This window comes from Dermacentor variabilis, chromosome 7, assembly GCF_050947875.1.
Source record: "Dermacentor variabilis isolate Ectoservices chromosome 7, ASM5094787v1, whole genome shotgun sequence".
Classification (NCBI taxonomy): Eukaryota; Metazoa; Arthropoda; class Arachnida; order Ixodida; family Ixodidae; genus Dermacentor; species Dermacentor variabilis.
Window position 1 is genome coordinate 137563597 of NC_134574.1, and position 19810 is coordinate 137583406.

Genomic DNA, 19810 nt, shown 5'->3' on the forward strand with positions numbered 1-19810 from the left:
TGGACGAAGATGGCTCGGCCCACGCTAATTGCGTGCGGTGCAATAGACTGTGCGCTCTTGGCGGACGAGCTCAGCGCAGCCTAGGCCAATTACGCGCGGTGTAACCGAACACGTGCGCCGAACAATGATCCCCGATCGTGCCCTTGGTTTGTTCATTGATTTACAGAAGCTTTGGCTACATTTTCAAAGTGATTTTACATATTGAATTCTGGCTGTATCGAACTATTTCGCGATCACCGCTCTGTTCGATATATCGAGGTTAGACTGTATTACTGTACCACTGAAAGAAGGAAGAGATGCACCTCGGGCGACACTCGTCTGGACGGAGCACGCACGCACAAAACCCGATACGTTGTTGCCTCCACAATACATAAATATACAGCAAGAGAAAGTCACTTCCCGCATTTTCTCCTCCGGCATCTTATCAATTTATTGGAACCCATTCGCTACGCCTTAACACCTTAGCCTACTGTTCCAGCTGCCACGAAACGTACAAAGAAACTTAAGAATCCCCTGGTTTCGGAATGGTAATCTATAGTACTGAGGCATCGTAAGCGTGATACAGAAACTGAATAACGATCGTTATTCTGAAAAGTTCAGTATTCTAAAGTTCGTAGCAGTGAAATATTTTACACTGAAGCTATAAGCAGTAAGCAGGAGATTTCTGAAAAGTTAATTAATGTGGTTTTTCGCAGCAATGAGGTTTTGCTGTAGATGGATGCTCACCCAACTTGAGAACAGCAAATCCCATGCTCCGTCCCTCCTCCTGTGGTGTTGCCACGTCCGAAAAACCCGACAGACTGTTCTGGCCACTCCCGTCTTCTTCCGCGGTCACTGCTGGCCCCGTGGAGGGTGCAGACTGCGGTGAAGGCGACCGCGTGCGTCGCGCGGATGAGTTCTCCCGGCGCGGAGGCGGCGATCGCGGCTCGGCCTTGGGCGACACGGGCGCCCGGCTGTGCTGCGAAGACCGCCGCGCAGGGGGTGAGGACACGTCCCGTCCCCTCGGCTCGGGCTCAGGCTCGGGTTCTGGCCGCACCACAGGCAGCAGGTGTGGCTGTGGCTTCAGCAGGCGGGCCTCTTCCTCGTGGTGGATGCGCTTGGCTTCGGCCTCCGGATCGGGGTGGCCCTCCTCCGTCAGCTTCCGCCGGAGATCCTCGAGCTCCTCACGTTCTCGCTGTCGGTCGCGGTTGTCCAGCTCGATCTCCTTCTCGCGGTCCTTCATGCGGCGCTGCAGGGCAGCTCCCCTGCGAGTCACAGTCACCGAAGACAACTGCCATTGGCAACAACTTTACACACAGACAAGCGTATCATTGGCACACCGACAACACAAGCTGGCAGGAAGTCTTCTATGGTAATCTTTCAGGTTTAGCCCCTTAAACATAGTATGAACCACTATTAGAAAGAAAACCTCGTTGGTATCCAGGACGTCACCTCTGTATTTCTTCAGCTTGATAGGGAAGAAGGCACTTGATTCTATTCGGCAGACATTCTATCAACGAAAAATATATTCTAGACCTTTGCATACAAGCTGAGTTGTCAGCGCTGACATACTAATTTGGTGTTGCCCGAGTAGACCATGCTATACATCTAGATTCTTAGGTACCCATGTTAACGATACCTAGCAACATTTTCGCTACACGATGCAAGTAGACTCCTCAACAAGTGCTGCACCATGCTCTCTACCACACAATTTACAAGCATAAAACTTCATGTTAAATTTTGTGGCATTCGATTCGAAGTCTATCCTTTGGTATTTACGCACCTCTACTTCAAATTCCTTTCTTGTGTCCCTTTAAGTGATCTCCCAGCAAAAAAATACACCCACTCACTTGTAATACTTGACATCGTCTCTCTCGTCTTCGTAGTCCTCCAGGAACTCTTTCAGCCTGCGTGCTTCCTTCGCCTGCAGAGAACGCACGCCAGTTTTCAGTACCTCGAATAGTAAACGGGCCATGAATGTGAAACAGAATGCCCGATTTACATTTGAGATCACTATATGTCCCCGATTTACAAGCGTTCATTTGTGCATGTTTGTGCTGTCCATTACTGTTAAGTGTGTATATATGCATATGTGTTCAAAACAAATAATAATAATGTCCATTTGCAATGCACTAGGTCTTGGTTGCAAGTACAAGTGGTGCAGCATGGCTGCTGGCTGTAGAAGCATGCATGACCTGCCATGTATGCTCAACTGAAACGTTCCGTATGCGCTCCAATAATTCTACGTTTTCCTTACTATTCTGATGGAAACAACACAGAATTTGTATGGAATCCACATATATTCTGTATGTTTATAAGGAAAGCATACTGAATTATTAGTGCGGCATATGTTTTTTTTCAGTACGGTGTCCTCCCTGTATTAATTACGCCATTTATGTTGCGCATGAATGCAAGGCTTAAGAAGTTACGATGCATACGTATCTATTTCACAAATTATGCACTGTATTCTTTGGTCGTGAACGCAAGCAGAGAGGGAGAGAGGTCTCCACAGCACCGCTTGGTATGTGTGAAGCAGAGTTCTTACTCACCTCTTCTGCCTGCCTCTCTTCCTCCTTTAACCGCTCCTTTTCATACTCTTTGGCCTTTCGTCGCTCCCTGGCTTCCCAATTGCGCAATCTCTGCAAAGTGAAAAGGGTGGGAGGAAAAAGGAAGTGTTTCACATTCTGGGTTTCACCACATTTAGATACCTTGTCACCCTTATGAAAACTTTGACACCCATGCTGCAAATACCAACTCTAAACCAGCAGTGCTGTCTTTTTGCGTGCTCTGCTTTGAATAGGCCGTTCAATGCAGGGGTGGTAATCTTTGACGACAGTTCTCGAGGAATCCCCTAGATTTTGCAAGGCTAGCCCGGATGCACCGGTACCACCGCGTTGCCTAGCAACGTGCCAGGAGTGCCACTACTGGGACACACCGATTTCTTCAGTGTTCGTCGTGCGAGAGGTCTCGCAAGAAGCGAAAGGTATCCTCGAAAGTTATCGTCCAAGAATACAGCCCACCCAATGCTCTAAGAAGCAAAGCTCGAATTTATCCGTAATGACATAATTACGGACGGGGGAGGGAAGAGAACTGCTGCAGTGTTTCGAGCTCACCTCCTGGTAGGCAGCTTCTTTCTCGCGCAGCTTCCTCTCCAGCTTCTTGCGCTCATACGCCTCCTCTTCCTCTTCCCTCTCACGCTCCCAGTCACGTTCTGAATCTCGGGGCCTGTGTCAAGAACACAATACCCTCGTGGTAAGACAAAATGTGTCTTTTTTTCAAGAAGTTGGGCTTTAGTGCAAAAGGGACACTAAAGGAAAACACTACATCAGACTGATAAACATAGTACTTTGAAAACTCCATCTTGAACATTTCGACAGTAAGATGCTCATTATACTAGACAGAAAAAAAAAAAAAAAAAAAAATGAAGGACAAACGTTCACACGCCAAAATCCCAGTGCTGGCGCATCAACGTGAAGTCCCGGTTTTCAAAGTACGTGATCGTACTTAGTTGGTGTGCACAGTATAAGTTCTCTAAACTACCAAAGTTTAGCCTCTGGTTCCTTCATAACACAATGTAGTCAACCGTTGCCAATTGAAAAAAAAAAAAAAAAAAAAATTTCACTAGGCCCCATCAAGCCTACCCTCGTGGTAGGAATAGTACCTTTTTCTTGTATTGCAGCAGTGTGATTTACTAATACACCAGAACTTATTTTTCCTTTTAATGTTCTTTAACCCCTCATGGGATTTTAGCTCATCATGAAAAGTCATCACTTCTTGGCTAATGATGAGCCCACCTCGTCATGAATCTCTTGCAACTTTCCAAACGCTTTCTCTTGTGCAGAGAACGTCAGTGTTCATTCATGACAGAGCTGGTGTGGTGGTAGACACAATATTATCATTGATTTTTATTATTAAATTACATTTTAAACAAAATTTGCATTCATATTTCTGCAATTTACCCATGTTGTTTAAGCATATCACGTGGAAAAAATTTAACAAGTCCTTCAGGGGTTAAGGCCGGAGACAAGCACAACACACCAGAGACACCATAGAGAGGAGCAAAAAAATGCTGACACACCTCATCACCTCCCGAAGTTCCCGCTCTCTCTCCCGTTCTCGCTCTCGCACCCAGTCGCGCTCGGGAGACTCGGAGCGGGACTTGGAAGGCGGCCTGTCCGACCGCGAGGGTGGCGGCTGCGACGTCGACGAAGAAGCCGGCTGCGCCGAGTCGGATGACGGCTTGGGCTCACGAGACGCCTCGCGGTCTCTGTCCCGATCTCGGTCCCGGCTTGACTTTTCCTCGGCCCGGTCATCTTTGGCCAAGTCTCGTGAGCGGTCCTTCTCGCGGTTGCGCAACGACCGATCCGGGCTGCGTTCTCGATCCCGCCGTTCCTTGCGCTCTCGGCGCCGCTCCCGCTCCCGATCGCGGTCTTCCTCCTGCTGTTTCTGGAAACAACGAAAAACAAGACGGCCGCAACGAACTTCAAGCTACGTGCATACTTTCGTTTTTTTTCTTTCACTCTAAAACAGGAGTATTTCGGCCAAAACAGCGCTGCAGCAGGATACAGGAAACGAGGTGCGCCCACTGAGTGACGATTAGCAACTTTCCAATTCATTTCTTATTCCTCGCTTGGACAGTAGCGAGCTCACAATCACAATGAAAACCAAAGGGTGGCAGCTCACCTTTTACAAAAGTTACTCCACTTTAGAACATGGCACTCGGATAGTTGGTTTGTCTTTGCAAGTTACATAAATGCACACTTTTAACAAAGACAATACTGAAAGAAAACAGGTGCCTGCTGCAACAACAACAACAACAAAAAGTTGTTTCGCAATGTGGACATCTGCAAAACCTATTTGCTGAGGAGTTGTTGCTAGTCGTCAAGTGGTGTGCATTTGATTTGCCATGTCCTGTCACTATGATGCCTTTTAATACTTTGGGCTACATTCCAAACAACCAACCAAAGCAGCCCGCCCAAACACAACTGAAAGAATTGCTAACCAACAAATGGCTTTTTGACCTAGCTGCTAGCATTCTGACAGATGTGCTGATGCTACGAACATTACATTCACGCAATCGACTGTTGTAACTGCGCATGTTTCCCGACTGACAGTGCATGCAAACTGCTGTGAAGCATGGCTGTTACCGCCGAGAACAAAACTATGCCACAAAGCGGCTCATAACCCCATGGCCAAGTACTCGAGCTCTTCTGGTGCAATTAGTTTGCCCCACATAGCAGCATCAAACATGTAGTTAAGCGCAGCATTGCTATACCTTCATCTGCCCTCAAACTGTTTACAAAACCCTAATTTTCTCCATTAAAAATTTCAATGCATCATAAATTTTCTTTTTCATATGTATGGCCTCCTATTATGAAAGTGGGACATTACATTAACTGCCAAGGTTAGTCTTTAGCATACCTTGAGAGAATAGAACTGCTAATTCTTTATTCACGAGCAAAGTCCACTTTACAAACCACTTTATAAACTATGGCTTCCTCACAACAAAAATTAGGACTGCAGGTAGTACTCCACCTTAATCGATTATTGGAGGTCATGTTTGGACTTTTGGTAGTGTATTACTTTTTTTTTTTTGCCTAGAAAGGTAATCACTACTTTCCAAGTTCAGTTCACTATCAACTGCAGCTCACAATCAACTCAGAGCTGGTGTGCTTAAATATATATTCAATTCCTAGCTGTACTTTAGCAGCAATAACCTACATAAACTTGGAAGTGAAGTCACATGTTTCAAGTTAAACTGTAATGACATTTGACTGAAACTGAGTGAAACCTGTCCCATCTGGAAGAAGCACAGTGGCAGCAGCAGTCTGTCCAGATGTGCACATTTAATTAACATTGCTCCTCAATTGCTACACTACAATGTCACAGTATGGTAAAATGCTTCTACTACTCGAGATTTTGACAAATGCTGTGGAAAGCAATTGAGATTCTATTCGACTCGAACTAGTCTAGCGAAGGTTATTTTTGCAATATATCGCTAGACGAAATGGTGCAAAATTGGGAAGTTGTGCTGCGCCGGCCCTCAACTCATTGCAATGCAAAGTAATGTGCCTGCACAGAACACATTCTTTGTAGGTATGCATGCAACTCGAGCATATAAAACAGTGCCATTTTAAATAACCCCATTGGGCCTCGACAAATTAAACTAAACAGTTACGCGATTACCACTATTTTTGACCACACTGTGCATCTAAGTAGCTTTATAAATGGAGCCAAGGCAAAAACTAAGCGCGAAATTCCCTGGTCGTGTTTTTAAGCATGCATGTGCCAAAACCAAGCTAGGGCTAAGACATAACCTATGTACAAAGACACATTAACTGCAGTTAGGCTGAACCTCAGTTACAGCTTAGTGGGGTCATGATTTGTTACAAGAAGGACTTAGCCTTAGTTACGCATACAGCGCGTGGGGACGCTTGACTGTTTTTTCCGCACCGCTCTCGCTTCTCCCGATGGTCGGCTTCCCCGCACAAAACATTGTGCCTCCGGACATTCGGCTTCCCCACCTGACACACGTGTGGCTGCGTGGGGAGGCAGTGTCATGGTCACACAGGTATGCCGAGAGAGATGACGCGAGCGTTGCCATGTTAGTGCCACCTGATAAGGTTAATAAGGGTGCGAGAATGACTTGATTCCTCTAATCAAGAGCACTCTTCAGACCCTTTCAGTCCCCATAAGTTATATAAGTTAAAGGTTTCGCGCTACTGTGGCACCCGTAACGAAAGGTTCAGCATGACCACAGTTAGTGTGACCGTGGAACTAAATGGGTAAATAACGACCTTGGTGACACACATGTTGGCTACTACAAAACGTGGCAAATGATCTAAGCTTACACACAGTGAAAACTATGGCGAGGCTAGCCCCAGAAGTACAACTGCAGGCAGGCAGTAGCAGCAATAAAAACAGATTTAAACGAACTCGCCTGAGTGACCCCCCCACGGCACACGTGAAGACACCACAAGCAGGAAAGAAGGTGGCTGGTTTCATTTTTTTTTCTCGTTACCTTTTTTTTTTCACATGACGCCAAGAGGCACAGCATCGAACACTCACTTAGCGGAAAAGATACCGGACCCGTGGCTCTCTGTCCCGCCTAAAAACATGCGTTCCACAAACAAGACTCAAACTCGCGAACAATTGAAAAAAAAAAAAAAATAAATGAAGTACACACACATCATCAACATATCAAAGTTGCGGTTCCCTATTTTTAACGTAAGCAAATATTGCGTGAATGAAGGAAATCTTACATGACTGATGGCAGAGGCCACAAAAGTGTATCCCTTCTCCTGCTGTGAACAAAGACTCTGACACGGCAATTCACAAACTTATCAAAGACGTAAAAAAAAGATTAAACATGCAACGGCAAGGCACATGAGGTAGTACAGTTCGTACTGACTCGATTGTTTCGAAAAGAAAATTGCTTCAGGATGCTGCAAGACGTGATGAAAAAATTTTCAACAAGGTATGGAGCAGACCGGCCCAAAGCAACAGGCAAGTTTGCATCTACTCAACAAGCTTTCGACCTGCGTTCGCATCAAGTTAAAAAAAATGGTAATCGCAAGTTGTATTTCATATTTAGGACAGCTACAGCACATTAATAATGTAAAAAGTTGCTGACAAGTATAAAACCACGTTTAACAAACATAACCAAACGTGTGGATATAGCCTGGCCTAAACGCGCACCACGAGCAACGCAGTTTCGTTATGCCGGCTAAAGCCATACACTCTAGTATCTAGTGCAGTCAATGACAATGGGTGCGTGAATGCAACATGTCTCATTTCACACCGGAGCCGCTAGACCTGAGTGCATTGCGTGCTAGCTTGGCCGACTCGCAACGTGCAGCTTCACAATTCGGGTGCACCGAATTGAACGTGCTGAGTTGCGTGTTCCCCAAACACAAAAGTGCTTGCTGCGCTGCTGCGGGCCGCATTCAACCCGTCAAACTTTACAGGGGGCAGATTTTCGGCAAATTTTGAACACACTTTGCATGTTTTTTTTTTTTCTATGCATCTTGTACAACAATCTATTGTTTGTGTTATGTTGCGATCAATGCCCCCCCCCCCACGCAATGCCTTGTGGTGATGTAGGTGAAGTGCAAATGAAATGAAACCCTGGCATCGCTGGAGTGGCGTACCGAACTTCGTCGCCTGGTGCCCGGCGCGTTGAGTACGCCAGACTACATCTATACCTTTTAAGTTTGGCATTAAAGGGCAACTCCAGGGTTTTAGCACTCTGAGAAGACTACTGTGCTTGCTGTATTATTCCTCAGTCGTGTTAAGTTTGTTCCTTATAACAAAAATTTAAATGAAACAAGCCAATGGCAAGCTGAAGAGGAACTGTGCTGCCTGTAGGGTTGCCAACCGTCCGAAATTTAGTGGAACAGCCCCGTCATTTGAGCAGAAGTCCCGATTCCCAATTTGGGTTGGGCGGGCCAAGTCTCCAGACTTTTTAAAATTCTGAATAATAACAAAAGAGATTTTCTCCTTATAACATCCCTGACAGCTCAGTTGCACACTGTGTTAAACATAAAAGGCAGCTTTGTTTTTGTAGTGCTTCTAGTTATGTTCGCAGGCCCTAACACAGTTTGTAGAGTACCTTCATCTGCATTGGTAGCCAGGCAACTGCTCCACTTTTCTTGTAAGATGCGACATGGTAGGACCAAAAACATTTGTGGGATTTTCACTGCAGGAACAGCCAGGCTGCTGCTGCTCCTGCGCCCGCTACCCCCTCCTGTCTTCGTCTACTATATAGTCGTCAACCCTAGCGGCATGGTGCAATTCTGCTATTAATTGACAATTACATGGAAAGCCTTTATTTGCGCAAATAGCATCTGCTTTCACATATTTCTTTCGTCTTTTTTTTGCGGTGTGAATTTCTGAATTCTCAAAATGGGGTAGTATAAATTCAATGAGTTGAAATGAATGACATGAACGTCCATAATGCAGTAGGCGCAGGTACTGTTGCATTGTTATAAAAAAATAATTCCTGCAGAATCAAGACACTATGGCGCTCAGTGATTTCACGAAATTGTTCAAGCGGCAGAATGCTGTTTTTTTCTGACATGTTTGAAGCTCTAAAATCCCTCGAAGTCACCCTTTAACATTTTTATAAAGACTGCCCTCAAAGTACACAGTTTTGACAACAGAAGATCGCATATTTCATGCCAGTGCTGAATGTTTTCTCATCCACAGAAAAGCCACAAACAAACGTACTATAAAAAAGTCACTTACTCAAATTGAAAAAGCGTAAAGTAAAATGAAACATGCTCCGTGGTCACTGTTCAAGAGTTTGAGAAAAAAGAAGAGTTCTAAATCCGACATGAGAGCCACTATAAAAAAAGCTTGTCATAATGTGATGAGATACACTGCGCGCATGCTGAAAAGACAATCACAAAGCAAGGACCTAATTATGAGTGACGTATGCAGCTAAAAAAAAAAAAAGACACTGTGCACAGTGACACAGCACTACAGCTACATCGAATCCTCAACTTCTAAGTTAAAAATAAATCAAAGTCAATGCAATGAAATAAGAAAAACATACTGTAATATAACTTGCCCACATATATGTGCCTGTCTTGTAAACAAGAGGTTAATGGCCCAGTATGCTGTGATGCACAGAAGCCAGCTTACATCAAACGCTAAGCATGCCTGGCCTAAAAACAAACGTGGCCCCAAAAGTAGTCTTCAAGGCAATGTTCACAGCAGACCAAGCTGTTTTTTGCAAATCACCGGGCGACACTAGTAGCAGGAATCTCGCAAGTTAGGTGACATCTTTTCCCAAACCACCGAGCGTAGCCCTACAATATTGATTCAGCTGCTGCTGCAAACACCAGGAGGAGCAGTTAACTAAATCACACACAATCTGGCCAAAGCTTTAAATCCAGTGCACGCAAGACCAAACCAGTCACCAGGTCATAGGGTGACCTGGTGACAGGGTGACCTGGTGACACCCCCAGAACTCCTGCTGTTCCAAAGCCTCAGAAAGGCACATAGCAACCATGCTTTTTAGTCCCATTTTTCACTGTGCCAAGCTTTGGAGTGCCAGGAATGTTAGAGGAATCTCCATAACAAGTTGTCAGACCCTATCTTTTGCAGACTGGCTTCCAAAACTTTTGGCAGACTGTACTGTGCACAAATTAAATGGGACCCAGTTGGGGCCAGCTGGAAAGCATTCTTCTGCATTGTCTTTTTTACCCGGCTTCATGTGATGCTGGCATAATTTTATCGTGCACACCTAGCACGGGGCCTACACCAACCATATCTGACGGTCGGATATGCTAGTGGTGCAAAATTGCACTTTCTGCTCATTACTTGCAAGAGGTGCTTCGCACTTTTCATGAGCTCGCAACGGCGCACGAAACAGTGCTTGCGTGACTAGCACTGTCTAGTACTGCCACGATGGTGCCTCAACAGATGCTACAGAAAAGGCTCTTGACACAGCCTATAAATACAGCCAGTAAACCAGCCGACGTCACTCAAAATGATAAAAACTTGTCTGGCTTCACAAACGATTCAGAAAAGTGTTTGTAATTCCCTGGGCTAATTACCCAATTAAAATACAAACAGAGCCACGAAGCCCCAATGAGCATGTGAAACACATGTATATCTTGATTTTGATATCATGATATACCTATCTTGATATCATGATTTTATATCTTGGAAGCCCTCCCCAAGGCCCATCTCCCTCAGTGCATAGAATACAGCTGAGCCTAGATATATCGAACTCTGAAGGGATTGCAGAACCTCCCAATAAATCCCTGGCACAATACACAACAGCTATGTTATGCAAGAGCTAATAAAGACTCATATTTCAGATAAATTTCCTCCGATAACCTTGCTGAATCAAGAACTCTGAATCTGTGAAGTGCTACGTGCGTGCATCTATAACACATTAAGCAAACTACATGTACGCACCAGTGCTCTTTCCAGTGCTTATGGGCTGAAAAAAAAAGAAGCACCACAGGACAAGAGTCTTTAAACGAAAACTACAGTAAGTGTCAGTAACAAGGTCCCAAAGCTAATCATTGTTTGAATACTAACCAGCTACGTACACATATATTGGACCTGCCTGAAAAAACAACCGGTGATCACCAGTGACCACTACTTAACAAATAAGGCACGAGGGCATTAGAGGAGTACTGATATGAATGTTATTACTTGTCGTTTTTCTCATTAAAGTCTAAAACCCCTAAACATCAGAAAAAAAGTACTTAACTCACTATAATACTTCTAGGAACCAGTTCTTGTTTCAGTACTCGGAAGATACCTTTGTGGTATCACCGCATGCTGGTTCGCTTAGTTCCTGCAATCGCTATGGCAGCCACATGTGAAAGTAGCGGGAAATTTTTTTTTTTTTTTTAAACGAGAAACAGCGCCATACCACGCTTTATTGCTAAGCGTCAGTCAATTGCGCTCTGTCACAACGTCGTGTCATTGACACAAGGCTTGGCAGAGTTTAGTTTCAGCTTCAAATGTACTCCAAGTGTTTCCCATCCTTGATACTACGCAAGTGTGGTCGTCTTATGCGTCAGAAATGTGTGGCCGAGTTTCTACCCTATAAAAGTGCTTCAGTACTCCTTTAAAGGCGCTCGACCGCAATGTTTAGGAGCGCATGCCCATTGTTTGATCTACAGGAGATAATCGGAACTACCCCAAGTTCGATATAAGTAGGCCCGACTGTGCACACACAAATTTCTTTAACTTGGCGCAGATGTTCCGAAACCACAGACGGAGGCGCTGGCAGCAGGTGGTAGGAGCAGCGAGGCAAACAAGCGTTCTTCTCACTCACCAATGAACAAAAACACGGAAGAAGAAGAACTGTAGCCACTTGGTGCTGTGTTGGCGCACAACGTTTTGCGAGAGTTGCTTGCATCTTCCTCTTACGTGGGGAGTGAGTGACTTACCCATTGCAGCAACCAACGCAGGCCCCTATATGTCTGCACTGGATTTGACGCACGCCGCGTGGTCGAGCAGAGAGAGCGAACAAGGAGAAAAATGAGACAGCTCACCTGCTCCGAGTCGCCGCCGGGGGCTAGGAGCAACGTTTGAGGACAACCAAAGGGCGTGCCTCCGCGAGGTCCGAGGAGGACAGAAAAAAAGGGAAGGGGGAGACAAGGGGCATGCAAGAATGGAAACGGGCACCGACCTGCCATTGCTGGTAGCACCGTCCGGGAAGATGTCGGCTTCGTGCACGCAGACAAGCACACACGCACACACACAATACTAAAAGCGCGGAGATTACAGCGCCCTCAAGACCATACAGGCCAGCTGTGGTCAAAGCTCCCCCTTAGGCTACGAAACAAGGCTACTGTAACACAATGCGTTGGCGGGCTAGTTGGTGCGAATCCATGAATACTTTGAAAATGATGTCAGTTGAGAGTAGCGCCTTGTTCTGTAGTCTTTCTTGTGTCTGTTGTTTTGCGCTAAACAAAGTATTCAAGGCTACTGTAGCTGCTAGGGTTGTGGTGCGGTCTTGTTGTGTGCCCTTTTGGAATTTCAAGTGTGGCCGAAACAAGATGGAGGACATGAAAAGGGGTACATGAACACATCCACTTGCACTTTTCATGTAGCTTTGTTTGCACTACAGTCATCTGAAACTGCTACAGCAGCGCCACGCCCAAGGTTCTTGCAAGCTCTAGAGTGAAGTGGAACACAACCTTTTCTACAGAGCAGATGTCACGCAGATGAGAGAGAGAAAAAAAAAGAAAGACAAATGGCGCAAGCACTTCTGCTCCTTGCTAAAGCACAGGTCTCCAGCTCGTGCCTGGCAGAACCACACCTGCGTTACCTTGTACGACACCTCTCAGGCCACAATTAAAGAATCTGCACTTTTCTGCCAGCTTACTCGTCTTGAATGAGACGGCATACGATGATCTAATAAGCTTCAAACAAAAACATACAGCATACATGCCAGCCTGGCTCATCTGCCAAATGCAGAAACCTTCGTTGACATTGCAATATATTCAGACATCATCTCCACATCCCACACTGTGGCCTGTCAAAGGATCCTCATTAGACAAGTAGACAGTTCTCACATCAATGCTACAACTGTGCGCGCTCAACAGATGCCAGATAGCTGCATGCTCATCTCATGGAAATCTTTCTGCCAATGAAAGAACACGCAGGCGACAGCGGCTTTCCCGTTTTCAGCAGAGTGGGCAAATACTTATGCCCGCTGCTCCATTTCATATTGTTGGCTACAAAACTATCTTCGCCACAAAATTTATAGACTAGCACACAAATGGTAGAGGCAGATCATTTTGTTAAAGTTGATGAGAAACTGTGGGTAGTACCCTCACTCAACCGCTTTTGTGAGATTTTGTGTGATTAGTACTGGCTGCACTGGCATCTACAGGCGACACCATTTCTGGCACAGAGCCATGTGAATGGCAATTACAATCATGACCAAGTGGGGGACTGGCTGTAGTAGTGTGTAAGCTCTCACAAGCTTGCAATGCTAAATCAAACAAAAAAAGCACAAGTACGTCACATGTGCACAGGAAATGCAAGACTGCATGCGTTATGAAATAGTGGGTAAAAGAAAAATTGCATCCACAAAATGCAGCAAGCAACTGTCAAGACTCGTGTACGCATGCAATTATCTGGACTTCGCACTGCTGTCTGTGGGTAGCATAAGTAGATGATGCAACAAAATGACCGTATTGGCAATGGTTTCTTGCAGTTTCTTACCAAATATGTTCTGTCACTATTAGCGCTAACATACTGCATCACTTCTGCAGAGAAAATGCTCAGTTTCTATGTGCCCATGCTACATTTCGGAGTTGATCCTGCAGAATTTGTACAGATTGCGCAGATGACTCAAGAAAAGGATGGTATTCGCAATGATTTAACAGTCTATTCAACCGCACCAACGCCATTAGGCCTAACGAATTATATAATGGCGATAAGAATGCTTTAATTCTGCGTACACATGCCATCTTTTGGACTTGGTGCCAAGTCCTTTATGCAACCTGTGTAAGAGATCCAACAAAAGGACAGTACTGGGAGTGACATCTACCAGTTTCGATCTTATCGATTTCGACGCCATTAGGCCTAACAAATCACTGCCATAACAAAAATGTAACGATTCTGCGTACAGAGATGCTGCACTTCCTACTAAGCTCTGCGGGCTTTGTGCTGCTCGGGTGTGTGACCCAACAAAACGACAAGTTTCGGCAGAGACACTTCGCAGTTCATTTTTACCGTGATCGTTTCGACACCATTTGGCCTAACAAACAACCACTGCATATGCCAGGCTGCACCACACATATTAGCGCTTTGTTTAGATCCTCTTCAGGGACATGCATGTGATCGGCCATAGCTATTAAGCGAGTAGTTATGCAGTAGGCCAAAATATTATATTGAAATTAATGTGTGAGCAAGCACACAGTGCCAAGCCTTACTACGCCATTAGGAGTTGCTTAGCAGTTCTTTTTATTATTTTAAATGATTTGTTTTTATGTAGTAGATGCCACTTCGAAGAGCCACACATTTACAGGCACAAACGACATTTCCTTAACTTCTTTTTTAATTTTAAGAATGGCTGACAAAAAAAAAATGGAGGGGAGGGGGAAGGCAAACCGTGTTCTAATTGCTGCCATGGGAAGTTTTTTACATGTATCAATATTGCTTGATACGGTGAACTCTGGAAAACCACCCTAAACTTCTAAAACATTGTGTCAGCAAAACGTAACTGCTGTGTTAAATTCAGTAGCACATAAAATAATGCTGCTAGTTAATACAAAATCAAAATCTATCTTATGCCGTAATGGTTCTGCAGAAACCCGCAAGGTGGAGAGAAGTTATTAAGGGAAAATGAGACATCCACCCATTCGTAGCATTTGCTACAAAGGAAACCCACACGGGTTCCTCGAAAGAAAAGGCTCGCAGTTGCTGCAGAACCATTACATCGAACTCCGGTCTTTGGTTTGAGTTGAGAAATTCGACTTTGCCCTGGCATCTGCTAGCTGCCTGGTCAGCTCAGATGGTAGAGCGGCTGCCCTGGAAAGGCGGTGGTCCCGGGTTCGAGTCCCGAACCAGGAGGAATTTTTCTTCAACTGCAAGGATTTTCTTTCGAGCAACCTGTATGGGGTTTCCTTTGTCGCAATTGCTATGAATGGGTGGATGCCTCATTTTCCCTTAATTATCTATTTTATGCATTCAATTCAGAACTACTACTGAGAACAAGCAGGGCTACAAGCAGTCCCAAAAGATCATGTTTAAGTGACATCTTTCGCTCGTAAAAAGTAGGTGCAGGGCATGCAAATGCAGTTAAATTACGTGAATTTTCATTAATGTTCACGATGTGTCCGTCTGCACATAGATGCATCTAGCCCAATATGTGCGTAGCAATAGTAGACAATCTACTGAATGCTAGGCCTAAGGAACAGGAAGTTGAAAAGAATTGTCGTGCAATGACCCTTGGCTTGGTGCAGTATTAAATAAGTCTCTCTTAAAATGAAAAACGAAAGGCACTCACTACAGTATCAGAGAGATTTTCCACTAAAAGTAAGGGAAAGAAAAAGAAAGGAACAAACTTGAATTAAACCCAGGTTGCTTAACATTAATCACTAATGGCTTATGCTAGCAGGGGGGAAAAATATTTAAAAAATGATAATGTGTTTATTCTTTACACATCAACTAATGCCATAGTGCTACAGGCCACAAAAGCTACCGAAATGTGGCTACATGCAAAGACTATTTCTTTGCAGCCTAAATTAGCAAAGTTAAAGTATGCATCTTTACACTCCTGTTTAGGCGCTTCAATGCAACGGTGAATTTAGTCTCTTAGTCATAAACTTCACAGGTTGAAAATGATGAGCTGCGTAGCAAAGCTGTTAATGGTGTACGCGTTTAGCCAGCTCCGACAATGCAGAATTTATTACTCATGGCCCCACTCCCACTTATGACAACTACACGACAACATGCCCTACCTTCACAGTGTGCCGAGAATATTTACAAATTCCCAACCTGCTGCTCATAAAAGGACATGAAATTTGGCTAACACTGCCTGCTTTGGCAGGCAGCAGTCGCGTGTTGCTTTAAGGTGACAGGTAAGACTTGAGTTCCAAAAGCATATGCACCCTGTTCAATTCACCAAAAATTCTGCTAATGCAGCACGAAAAACTTTGCTTTAGCCAGCCAAGCCCGCTGCAGTGAATTCCTCATAAGGCCCTCAGTGTTAGTACCAGTGTTAGTACCAGTGTTAATAATCAGCTGATCACATTAAAAACACAACGATCAGGACATGCTTTTCAGACATTTTAAGGAAGTGTCGAAGCATAGCCAGAACAGCACCAAGATTTCTAGCACACAAACAGTGAAATGCACTGGCAAAACAAGACCACTATTAATAGATGCTCAAAAAACTGCTCTTTCACAGGCCTGGCAAGTCTGGGTCTGGTACAAGCCCATGTGTACTAGTACCAGCACATCCTGGCACCAGTTGAGACTGTTACGAGCCCCTGTGATTGTACTTTGACCACTTCAATATATGCGGTACCTACATACCAGTACCACCATGGGCCAGTACCAGCCAGAGACATATGAGACCCTCCCTAACGGTACTAGCATTGGTTGGTACCAGTGGGAGATTGATACAAGATCCTACACAGCAGCACTAGCAAGGGTGGGCACTACAGTCTAAGCTGCTACGAGCCTCTGCAACAGCACTTCCAGCCACTTGAATATATGCTGGTCTCTGCCTACCAGCACCAGCATGGGCCACAAACGCTGCACTGACTGATGCATGACCTCCCATAGCAGTAGCAGCATATGCTGGTACCAGTCAGACTGATACAGGACTTTACACTGCAATGCCGGCAAAGGCTGGCACCAGCCTAAGCTTGTTTGAGCCCCTGTGATAGCACCCTAACCAGCACTTGAATGCACAGCCAGTGCAATTCATGAACGCTTGAATCGACGTGACATGTTTCACTTCTTTAACAAGGCTCAATACAGATGATGCTGCCCTGTTCATCTTCCAGCTCCCCTAGAAGCATGAACATTTTCTGAATAACAAAAATGCAATGATAGTTTTTGCATGCAAGTGCAGCCATTCAGCAGGAATTTGAACCAGTTGCACAAACCACCCCTGTGCCCAGTACATCAATGAAAATACAAGTGCAAAGGTGCGTGCAGTGCACACAGATAACCAGGTGCTTTAGCTAATGAAAGCAAGAGATGTCAGAAGTAATTCTGGACCTGAACTACATGTACGGTGGAATACTGAGTGCTTAAAACAATAGAATAATGAGTGATTAAAATTATGTCTTGCGTCCACATTGCAGTGCCAGCCGTACAGGTGCAATATGAACATCCATTCAGGTGCAGCTTTTTTCCCAAAGGTGCATTGTGGGAAAAGGTGACAGGCGATTGCTCTCCATTCAGTTGTCACATTAAATTGGCAGCGGCATGTTGCGACTATCTCCTACATTTGCAACAGACTACAACAGAATAGCTATGCCTGCTACAGAATAAAAAGAGATAATCTTTGAGATAAACTTCCTATCCTGATGCTTCATAACAGCAAAGGCCACAAATAAAATATTGAAGTGGTACGCTACCAGACATGATGCTGTTACAGCGAAGCTAGTCTAAGACTATGACTGCATATTAAAGACCTAAAGAGAGAATGCTATTAAATGGGAGAACTAAGCCTGTTCTGAGGAAATGGTCTTACACAAAAACCATGATATGATGCTAGACGCATTGCTCAGGACAACAGGGTAACCAAAAAAAAAACCACCAAGAATTTTACAGTCGTCGAACTTGCTAGTGAAAACCCCTTGTTCATAGCATTTCTGGGTGGACTTCCTCGGTGCGAAGTGCATGAGTGCCGTGTCAAAGCAACAGTCGCAGATTAAAAACGCCACGTAAAATCGTGCTCTACCAGAAGCGGGGCAAGCTTTCCTTGGAAAGCCGAGAAAGCCGTAAACAGCCTCCACCTGAGAAAGACTACAGAAGTGGCTAAAAAGTAACCCGAGCATTCTGCCCCAAGGTTTTCAATCCCACGCACACAGCCTTCACCACAGAAAGGTAGCCAAGGATAGACGGAAAGGTGCACAGACCAAGACGCCCATTGCAGGGAGTGATCCCACCAATCGAGGGAAGTCCCACCGACAACAACAAAACTTTCACCTCCATGTCAGATGATGCCAGAGAGTGTGAGTTGTGTGAGCTGTCCGAGTAGTCACCAAGGGCAAGCGAAGAAATGACTGGAAAGTGGGTCACGTGCGAGCCCGAGGCACTCTGGTACGACGCTATTTTCACGCTCAACCCTCCGATGGGGGCTGCTGAGCCAGCCTGCCTGGCTGCCACCTTGCGCCGCAGGCGCTGAACAAAGCTCCCTGTCGAGGAGGGGCGCCACGTGTAAGAGGCAAGGCCGGGGAAGTAACAGCAACACTTCGCCATTAAATTTGCTATCCAAGGTGCGAGGAGGAAATGGAATAAAACGCCTGCAAGTCATTTCACGCTCCCGCCAAATGTAATGCAGAATTCTCTTGCTGCAGAGGTCACTCGAGTATGAAAACAGCCTTTCACTTCCCACAAGCTACCTTCCTAAGCCTAGCATGTCGCTTGTCATCGATTTTTGCTGCGATTGCAGAAAACCAGAGCTTGTGATGTGCGGGTGAACTAATGCAAGATGCTAGTCCATCATCCAGTGCAAATACAGCTGGCTGTCAAGCTCTCTTACTGAATATGTTTGCAAATGCCTCCACACGGTAGGAATAGATAAAGCTAGCGTAGTACAGATTAGCTGAAAATTTCCACTGATTGAATGGGATCACCAGGAACTGCTTTAGAAGTACTCGCACAATGGCTCGTGCATCTTCTAGCAGCACTGCCAAGGCCAGCATATGCCCACACGGAATCATCCTAAAGCAGTTCCAAGCACTCCCACCTGAAACCTCATTAGAGCATACAGGGCCAATGGCTGCATACAACGCCCTGTATACGTAACGCACACACTACGGAATCTATTTCAGTAAGATGCTTGCCAGCAGGCAACAATAACAGCCCGATACGAACCCGCTCGCACCCCCTCAGAAGCAGCAAGCATTAGTGACACAGGAAGGACAACACAGCAAGCACAAAACCCACTCCGCGATAACAGTCACAGCAAGACACAATAACACCGCTCCCACCCGCACAGCAACAAGCGCACACACACACACACACACACACAGCAGGTGTACGAACTTACCCCATGAGTTCACGGTCAGACCGAGGTCCGAGGGCTGCAGATGTTCCGACATGCGGGCATCGTTACAGTTTGGAAAAGGGTGCACGGAAAAGAGAAACGCATGTCTAAAGAACTAAAACCAGCGCTTCTTAACCCTCCCCCCTTCCCCCGCCCTCCTAGAACCCAAAGGTGGCATTAAAAAAAAAAAGAAATAAAGAAAATAAAGCCAGTCATGCCACTCAGTTTTGCAACAACAAAATGTAGAAGAAAGGCAAGATGACGTGTGTCAAGGGACAGAAGGGGGAGGGAAAAGGTCGCTCGCCTTTTCGTTGCTTCTTGTCGTCGCCAGCAGCCTAAAATGGAGTCAGGGAGGGCAGAGCTCGCTTCGCACAGCGCAAGAAACGACAACAGTGTCGCCACGGAGAAACAGGCAGCACTCACAATCCGGCCGTCGAAGAAGGAACGATTGCTTCTGCCCGACGACGACGACCGGCGCGAAGTTGCACGGTCTCACTCTCGACATGAGAGCGGACAGACCACCACACCCACAACGGGTGTGCGAGAGGCAAGACAGACAGACAGAGAGAAATAGGAAGACAGCGCCGCACGCCCGCGGGGGCGCGGCGGTGTACG

General features: G+C 45.6%; 1 protein-coding gene across 5 annotated transcripts in view; it reads right to left on the reverse strand.

Annotated features, from left to right (window-relative positions):
- The window catches only part of LOC142587977 (RNA-binding protein 25-like), a 51446-nt gene that overhangs the window by 12407 nt on the left and 19229 nt on the right, over positions 1-19810 (reverse strand). For 3 of the 5 annotated variants that reach the window (XM_075699383.1, XM_075699382.1, XM_075699384.1), the window contains 7 exons: positions 19199-19232; positions 18133-18341; positions 4058-4425; positions 3093-3204; positions 2529-2618; positions 1830-1903; positions 727-1244 (listed from right to left, as the gene is read on the reverse strand). In XM_075699383.1, the coding sequence (XP_075555498.1) occupies positions 727-1244; positions 1830-1903; positions 2529-2618; positions 3093-3204; positions 4058-4425; positions 18133-18341; positions 19199-19232 (1405 nt within the window). Of the gene's footprint in view, positions 1-726; positions 1245-1829; positions 1904-2528; positions 2619-3092; positions 3205-4057; positions 4426-15472; positions 15496-18132; positions 18342-19198; positions 19233-19810 lie in introns of all 5 variants that reach the window. The other 2 variants (XM_075699385.1, XM_075699386.1) reach the window with 2 other exon arrangements.